At 44.8% G+C, this 9,028-nt stretch overlaps 1 protein-coding gene across 3 annotated transcripts in view; it reads right to left on the bottom strand.

Annotated features, from left to right (window-relative positions):
* Positions 1 to 2,842: 2,842 nt before the first annotated feature.
* Positions 2,843 to 9,028, bottom strand: part of adcy9 (adenylate cyclase 9) — a 25,945-nt gene continuing 19,759 nt past the window's right edge. For all 3 annotated transcript variants that reach the window (XM_053617190.1, XM_053617191.1, XM_053617192.1), the window contains 5 exons: positions 8,336 to 8,544; positions 7,922 to 8,081; positions 7,255 to 7,403; positions 6,990 to 7,016; positions 2,843 to 6,764 (listed from right to left, as the gene is read on the bottom strand). In XM_053617190.1, coding sequence (XP_053473165.1) covers positions 5,468 to 6,764; positions 6,990 to 7,016; positions 7,255 to 7,403; positions 7,922 to 8,081; positions 8,336 to 8,544 — 1,842 coding nt within the window. In that variant the 3' untranslated portion in view covers positions 2,843 to 5,467. The remainder of the gene's footprint in view (positions 6,765 to 6,989; positions 7,017 to 7,254; positions 7,404 to 7,921; positions 8,082 to 8,335; positions 8,545 to 9,028) is intronic.

The raw sequence follows: 9,028 nt of genomic DNA, 5'->3' as shown, positions 1-9,028 counted from the left end.
TTTTGACCCCTTGTTAAAGTTGTGCAGAAAACTACGCTCTTTTTTTTTTTTTTTTTTTTTTTTAAAGCTGAAAAACATCTCTGGAACTCGTAATTGTCCAAGAACGCTGACTTTCCGAGTTGGGGGCGTGTCAATAACAAAGTCACGGTGTCCACCATTGAGACACCTACAGCAGACAGCCTGATAACCATTTGATCTAGGTGAACTGTGGCCTGTGAATTTGGTTTTGTAAGCCAGTGGGGGGAAAAAAGCAAGAGGGCGGGGCCGTGTTGTAAATTTGGACCGTAATTACGAAGTGAGCACCACGACAATGTCAGTTATAACTCGGCAACGAGTGAGAATTTTTACTCTTCGACTTTCCGAGTTGTTCCAACAACGAAAAGTAATCGCCTGATAGCATTTTCACGTCCATCATCACCTCATGTTTCTGAAGTCAGTATCGATCCTGACTCGATCCCTCGGCCCTTTTAAAAACTTCATTGAAAGAAACGTGTTTTTCCTGAACGAAATGTCCACGTGTAAAAACTCCTGTACCCTCAATATTTCTAGCATCCACCATTTCCTTATTTAGCTTCCCTATGGAGCTACGACATCTGACTTAATCTACATCGAGATGTTTATCATCTTAAATCAGTCTGTACGGGATTTCGCCAAGTTTCTTCGCTGCGACTTTTTTCAAAATTTGCGATGCAATTTGCGGAGTTTTTTGTGCTGTTTTTTTGTTTGTTTGTTTTAACGGAAAACTACACGGATCGGCGGAATTGTTCTGTTCGCGATCTTTCGCAGTGATGTTTGTTGGAAAACGAGACCTTTTAGCTGTACTCGTGTTCGACGCACGTGAATCGAAGAGGCTGTGATGACATCACACGACGGGTCTTGGCCCAAATCGGCAAAAAAATCTGCGGCCGTTTCAAACATTCGCAAGCTCCTCTAAATAGTGCAGAGTTTGCTTGGTCGATTTTGCGTTCGTTTCTGCGATCGCAAAATTCCAGAGGGACGGAACAAACCAGGCGATCGATTCGTTACACATTTAGGTTCAGAAAGGGATGAATGGATTCCTGCAGGGTGAAAGTCAACGATGGAGTGGTGAAACCAGTAATGGAACACAACCTTGAGTTTATTCCCTTTAGGCTGTAGCAAGTGCTTATGGGTACGGGCGCACCAAACATTCTAACTGTCCCATTATTCTGCATTCAACATCATACAAATTCATATTTTGGTACTTCCAAAAAAAAAAAAAAAAAAAAATCTAACATAGCTAGGCATGAGTGAGTAATAAAGTTTAAATACTGTCAGCTTTGCATTATTTTTATTTTATTTTTTTTACATTTTCTTGCTGAAGGTGTGATACATAACATCGGTTGTGACTCAGACTTTAGTGTGGCGTGGTCGAAAAGCAGTGCACCATACAATAAATCGATTATTTTTATTTATTTTTTTTTAAAAAAAGAAGAAAGAAATCCCTTATCCATCCCAAGTTATTTCCATATCAAGATACACAGTGTTGATTTATTTTTTTTTTGTCTGTTTCCATGTAACTAGAATTTAGACGCACAATAAAAGGTCTTGCGATACAGGAGACGATTTATTTCATTTGTGAGAAAGTGCTAGAAGGAAAAAAAAAAAAAAAGGCACTGGATTGTTTTTCGGAGAAGAAGAAACGTTAGGGGAAAGTCTCAGGATTTTCTGCTTCAAGTGAGCAGCAATTGTAATGAGTTTATCATCACGTAATGCAGTGCTCATCACCAGAAGGGTGTGGGTTTGAATCCCAGGACTGCCAGAGAGCTACGGTTAACCGACAGCGCTTTTTTTCACCCGAGGAACGTGTCAAGCTTTAGAAGAGCTGATCTTGAAACTGATCTATGCTGTTATTTAACGAAGAGTTTTTAAAAAATATTGAATCATTAACATGGTGAAAGTTCGCTGTAAGGAGACATTTACGAAAGGAGTCTCCAGTGTCAGCAAAAGCGTTTCCCGTCACGCAAGAAAGCGACGGAACGGCTGCTGAACAGGAACTAAATCGCTCCGTGGACGTTTTCCACAATATTAAAAGTAAACAAGTGGATAAAAAGCACACATCGTTTGCGTCACACTGAAGCACTGAAGTGTTTTTTTCGTACTTAGAAACGAATGCGACGCAGCAATTGTAATGTTTTAGTGTAGTTTAGGATTTTTTTTTTTTTTTTTTTTTTTACACGGATAATCTTCAAAGTCCCCGTGCATCTTTCACATTTTTATAGATTTTTTCCCCCCACCAAAATGACTGTTCACGATGGGGTTTGCGCGGTCGTCACGGCGACCAAGTTCAGACGTTCCTGTTGCCAGACCGGCAGGATTTTTGAGGGAGGTGGCAGAGAACCCTCCTGTGGTTTGAAAGTGCCGAACGGGTCTCGTGTTTAGCCCTCGAGCAAGCCCTTGAACTTAAACGTTGACTGCTCGAGCTTGGACCGGATTCTTCCTCACTTGTGTAAGACGTGACGACACAAACGCACGACTTCCGCAGCTCTCAATCTGCTACATGATTGAAAGGTAATGCCGCGTATAAGCTTATAAAAGCTCCCTTGTGGACTGATTGAAGAAAAAAAAATAATAATAAGTGGCAGAGAGAACTGCGCGAAGAGAAAAAAAGACTTGAAGAAAATGCAGTCAGAATGCATTTTTGCACAATTCAACCATACAGTGACCAACAGCATCACTTTCTTACACTCGGGCGAGGCGAGGGGTGAGGAAAAGAAAAACAAAAGGCACTAGAGAAAGAAAATAAGAAAATTCTACTCACTCCACCAAAGAGAGCAACCTATTTTATAACATGGCATGACTGGGGGGGGGGGGGGGGGGGGGGGGGAAGACAAAAAAAAAAAAAACACAGATACAGCAGAAAGGTTCCAATCAAAGCCACGGGAGAGAGCGCCGAGAACCGAACGCTACTGGCACGATCCGAGAAATCCATCCCACTCAAACGGGACGTGTCCTATATGTCCGACATAAATATCGAAGTGTTCCGTCATCGTCTGAAGTGTTTCAGAGAATGCTTTCGACCTACTTCAGAAAAGATTAACGAAACAAGTCATAGAAAACTCTTCTTAGAACAAATACAAATCATTCACAGTAATAAACTGGGCTAAACGCTTCGCTGTTGGGAAAAAAAGAAAGAAAAAGAAAAATTCCCTTATGACTCCTTTACTGTATTCCCTTAAATGTTTTGTGCTGTTGGGCTGAAATGCCATGAATTGGAGGTTTCACTGTATTGCTGCACAGCACTGCACGGTGTAAGGCGATGAGAAACTCCACCACTGAAGCTACAGGAGTCACTGAAATGATCAACAAAAAGATGACAAGACTCCCTTTATGCAAACGGAAACGCGATACACAAGTAGATACGCGCCGATAAATACATCAGGGCTTTACCGATATACATCAGTTAACCGGGGAAAGCTTTTCCAAATATCGCACCCATGAATCGGTGAGAACGGGCCTCGCTTCTAAGCTGAACACGTGCAAATGCGTGTGGAAATCCTTCGCAGGAGCGTACACGCCAGAAAACGTGACGTTCGCCAAAATGCAACTGGTTTCTTACGTCCTACGCAAGCGCCCGGGTTTCCGTGAATTTTCACGTCGAGATCGTTTATTTGTCTCACTAGAACGTCATTCAAAAAAAAAAAAAAAAAAAAAAGAAAAACACGTCTGTGAAATAAATAAGACTAGCTGTTCAGTCAGGTAGCACAAAAGTAATGGCACCCTATAAACAGAGGAAGCGTTCGTGTGCGTCTACGGTAGCCAACGCGCCGCGGTGGCGGAGCTGCGTTACTGGAAGATTTAGCGTGCGCCGTGTTTAAGAGGCAGGCTCTCGCTGTTCAGTCACCGCTTTCGGCTCTCTGCGAGCTTTGCGCCTTTTATGGAGAATTGTGGGCGTGGCTAAATGTAAAACTCGCAAGTTTGATCGGTTCGGCCTACGAAAAAATATTCTCACGCAACTTTTTTTTGAGGCCCGGTGTTTTTACTTAAACGCCTTTAGAAAACATGAACGCGATTTATTTATAGAGCGCCATCATGATGACACCCTCGGTATTCAAACTTGCAAACTCTTCGCGTCAAGGTGAAACATTTCGACCACTCCAAAATGGATTTACTCAATATCGACTTTTCTTAACGTCTTAAACGAGACGTTCGACGTCGTGATGTTATATTTTATATATAAAATCGAGTTTTGCAGTTTATAGGACTTCACAGGAGTTGAAACTGACATATCAGTAAAGCCTTGTTTAACCAAATATCGGTATACGTGACAATTTTAACTTTGGGGGAAAAAAAAAAAAAATAGTGGACTGATCTAGTGCTCCGACTGAGGTACAAAAAATTTTTTGTAGTAAAATAAAAAATAAAAAAAATACAACATGGTAATATTATTGCAAACTGTGATAAAAGCAGACAAATGAAAAAACTTTCTATCAGCACAAAGCCTTTCGGAGTGTTCGGCTGCGTTTCAGGTATTTTGTTGCATTGTGCGTTACTTGTATCCCCTCGCTAGCGATTATCTCATGGTGCTAGCACAGGCCGCGTGAACAGCGACGTAGTAGCCCAAACACTCCATCCATCACCGTCTCTACGATTGTGATCAGACAGCAGACAACACCACCTCAATTTGTTTCGTGTGCATTTTGCAAAAACTTGGTTGGATAGCTGTGCTTAGACTTGCTCCTAGCAACAACAACAACAAAAATATACAGTTCAAATTATAAATTTTTTCTCAAAGAACTGATTGCCCAAGAGCGACGATCTAACCCAATATAATTAAATTCCCCTGATCTATGATTCGACACTTCGGCTGAACTTTGAGCCACTGGCACTTTTTTTTTTCATCCTTAAGGTCACATGTCGATATTCTGTAATTAAGAAATGGAGTACAGCGAAAAAAAATAACTGCAATATATTAACAAAACTGTATTAGGAAAATAAATTGAAAAAAACCACAGAATTGTCCGTCGTCATAAGTCTTTTTAAAAAAAAAAAAAAAAAAGAAAAGAAAAAAAAAAAAAAAAAAAAAAAAAAGCACAGCATGCTAGCGTTGTTCCGTCGTCTCTGATTTGTTCGTGTAGTTATCTGATGGCGTGTGCGCGTATTCATCTTTACCGAAGGCACTTTAACGAACGTAAAAAGCACGCCACTGAAATAAGGAGAACCTCTGAAACGTAAAAACCCGCCGCTCGACTTTTTTTTTTTTTTTTTTTCCTTCACGTCTTTCATTTTGTGCCGGACTGTGATCCACACAGAAATCCCCCCACCCACCGCCCGAATTACCTTCTTTACTTTAACGTTATAGAGTTCTTTAAGCCGAGTTCTCCTACATCTCGTGTTGATTATTAAGGCACCTCGGGAGGTGAACCTCAGTGAAATGTATACCCTCGTGCCCCAGAAAAGAGAGAAGTGAGGCAGACGGACAGTGAAGATCAGCAGCTTCAGGGGCAGATTAAAGCCTCTCTCCCACTCGGAGCCGGGAGCGTTCATTCGACTCTTCTTCTTCTTCCTCCTCGTCTTCATACGCGACTCGTAAAGGTGTCTCTGGTCTGGCTAGCGGAGCGCTAATCTGTGCTATTGAAGGTGGCTGCGTGCCACCAAACGTTGGTGCAGGAGGAGAACGCTCCAAAGACTCGCCTGTGAGTAAAGGGTCTCTGAAAGTGTCGTCGTGCTGTTCTTGCGACAAATTAGACGGGCCTACGCTAGGTCCCTGTGGCACCCTGCGGTTTTTTCGACAGGCACTGGGGGAAGGAGAGGAACAGCTGTGATTGGCTGCAGACGATAACGCGGGCGCCATGGCGAATGCCTGGCCGGGCAGTTTGTCGGTATTCTCGTCCTTACTTGGAGGCTCAGAGGATTGTTTGGACCCGCTCTCGTTAAGTTTGGGGTACAGATAGGTCCTCATCTGCCCCTTCCCTTTGACGTTAACCGTGCCACGATAATCAAAGGCGTAGTCCATCGCACTAAGCACAGCGTGGCTTTCCTCGCTCACCTGAACGCGGCACTCGACCCCGGTGCTGTCCATCCGGCTGGCGATGTTCACGGTGTCGCCCCAGATGTCGTAAAGCAGCTTGGTGGTGCCGATGACGCCGGCAGTCAGCGGCCCATGGTTGAAGCCGATGCGTAACTTGAACTGGAAGCCGAGCATGTTCTTGTTGAAGTCGTCCACGACGCGCATCATCTCCAGCGCGAATTCGAAAAGGGCGCGCAGGTGAGCGTGCGGGTGCGTCTGCTCGCGGCACTGCCGTCCGTTCAGCCCCGACGCAGCCATGTAGGTGGCCCCGATGGTCTTGATCTTCTCCACGCTGGAGAACGCCTGCTTGCGCAGCATCTCGTCGAAGTCGCCGATGAGTTCGTTCAGCACGCGGTAGCACTCTTTGCCGCCCTCAAAGCTCTCCTCGTAGAACTCGCTGAAGTTCACGATGCTGGCGAAGATCACGCCGACGTTGTCGTGGTCCTTGGAGTAGCTCTGCGTGACTTTTAGCTGCTCGGCCACGTGGATAGGGATGATGTTGCCCAGCAGCCAGTCGGCCTGGTCGCGCATGGTCTGGATCTTGATGCGGTGCTTGTCGGCCTCGACGTTGCCGTGGTAGTGCAGGCGGTAGCTGACCTCGAACTCGCGGTTGAGGAACCACACGAGAAGGAGCAGCAGGAAGAACGACAAGAGCGCCTCTGGAACCAGGAGGTCTAGAATGGCGGGATTCGATTTACTTGTCCAACTCGTGTCAAGACTGTTGTTACTCAAGTTCCTGTAACAGCGGCGGGGAAGAAAAGAGACGCGTTGTATAGTATTGCTGTTATTTTGGATACACGTAAACTTTACTACTTTAATAACGAAAACCCACTAATTAGCAAGTTCACACTTTGGTAAGTGAAGCTGATCAGCACACATAAGGCTGGAGGGTACGCTTGGCTCTAAAATCAGTGCGCAGTGCACTAGAGGCCATCTCCTAGGCAACCTAAAACACACTTACCCAGTCACTGGAAAACCGATGCTGGTGCTGGAAGACAGAAAATGACCATCAGATCAGTAACTGGATGAATGGCATACTGCTTTTTCATCAGAGCTCAACCTCGAGACAGTTCATATATTTACAGATGGTTGTGAATAACGTACTTTGAACCGAACTTAAAAATACTGATCCAATGCCATGTTAAGCACGGTGTTGGATTATACCCGAGCTACATAATACCAGTGGAAGAGAAGAAGAAAAAAGAAAAAAAACTGTGGTGTCTGACCTTGGCCTGATGGGGGCGCTGTAGAGTACAGCAAGCAGAGACACTCCAGTGGCGGTGGCCAAAACCGACCTCATCCAGAAACTCAGCTGGCAGAAATTGCAGTACTGGATGATGGCAATGACGACGGCGCTGCACAGGAACATCGTTACCTACCGCAACCGGGGGGGGGGGGTGGGGGGTATAAATAAATAAATAGAAGAATGCGGGCATAAACGGAGCACTGCTGAGAAACGAAGACTCGTCGGAAAGCTGAACGGTTTATTATACATTGTATAATTCGACTGTTACAAACGTGCTGAGAAGCCTTTCAAAAAATGCTAAACAAACGTCCCCCCGTCAACACTTTAAATCTGTCAACGTCGATCGTCCGGCGTAGTTAGTCCCTGAAATTCCCTGTTACTATAGAAACAATAGTCGTACTAATTTAAATGGCTGCTGTTACAGAAAAATTCAATCAACACTTTCTGAACAAACAAAATAGAGAATTTGGTGCTGTGTGTGAAAGATTATTAATGCCTTCTCTCTCCAGCTCTCTCATTGTGAATGAGCATTACCGAGTTTAAAAATTAAAAAAAACAAAAAAAAAAAACAAAAGAAAACCCAACAACAAACAAAAACATAACTATGACTGTCACATCCGTACAGGTAGCTCTCTTTTTCCTCTTACCTGAATGGGCAGGTGGAGGCTGCAGGCCAGGTGTGAGAAAACCGAGATGGCAGGAAGTGACACAAGCACGGCGCCGACCACATGACGGGGCACCCAGCCGGACACCAGCTTCAGAAGTAACTGAGTGCAGCTGAACACGTTGTCCAGGTAGAAGGTCATACTGTGGGGACGGACGTGAGGGAAACGGCGTGTTTTTAAACTAAACAAATCTTTTCTTTATACAAGTAACGATTGATCATTTCCCTTGGCATGGTTTCTCTCTCTCCCTTCATCCTTCAAGGCTTTCAGTTTCAGAGGAGGAGGTGTGGCCTTGCTGGCTGTCAGTCTGATTGAAGGAGGCGTGGCCTCTGCCAGTCTGCCAATAAGTATTAAAGAAAGTATTAAAAATTTTAACCTCTTCGGTTGTTCACTCACCGAACGGACAGGACGAGAGACAGAAGCTCAAGGACGGCGGCGGTCACCGCCAGGCCGACCGTGGTGGCAGGAGGCATCTCCTTGGTAACCATCGAGTAGAGGAAGCAAGCAAACGTGAGGGAGAAGAAAACGGCACACGACAGCACCACGTCCAGCAGAGAGCTAAACACAGGACTGGCGAACGTCTGCACGGGGGTGTGGCTTATCACCTGAGAGAGAGAGAGAGAGAGAGAGAGAGAGAGAGAGAGAGAGAGAGAGAGAGATACACTGACTCTGCAGACTGTGAATGGCTGCATTTATTAATATTTTATGTTTAATTAACGCTGGGATCAAAAAGTGCCCCAAGACACATCTTTCACTCTATAGTGCACTACTATATGAAATGCTTTTATTGGTCCTAAGTGACCTACATAATAGCTTTGCGGTTTGGGACACACCCACACCGCCAGCGTGCCGAGGAAGGCGGGACATCGAGTCCGTCACAGAGCGTTTCCGATTTCAGTGTATTATTGGGCATCTAACTAAAAGGTGCAGCACTTGAGCGACTATACCCTACCAGCTGTGGCGCGTTTCGTAAGGGTGTGTGGTTTGGGACACATCCCACCTTCATTCCAAACCACACCGTTTCCCCACAGCCATCGCTCCACTGAGGATGTGCTCCTCTATAGTTGACACCCTCGTAAATTTCTCAGC

The sequence above is a fragment of the Ictalurus furcatus genome, chromosome 27 (genome assembly GCF_023375685.1).
Source record: "Ictalurus furcatus strain D&B chromosome 27, Billie_1.0, whole genome shotgun sequence".
NCBI classification, from domain to species: Eukaryota; Metazoa; Chordata; class Actinopteri; order Siluriformes; family Ictaluridae; genus Ictalurus; species Ictalurus furcatus.
Note: the sequence above shows the minus strand (reverse complement) of the source record. Positions and strands in the feature narration are given on the sequence as shown.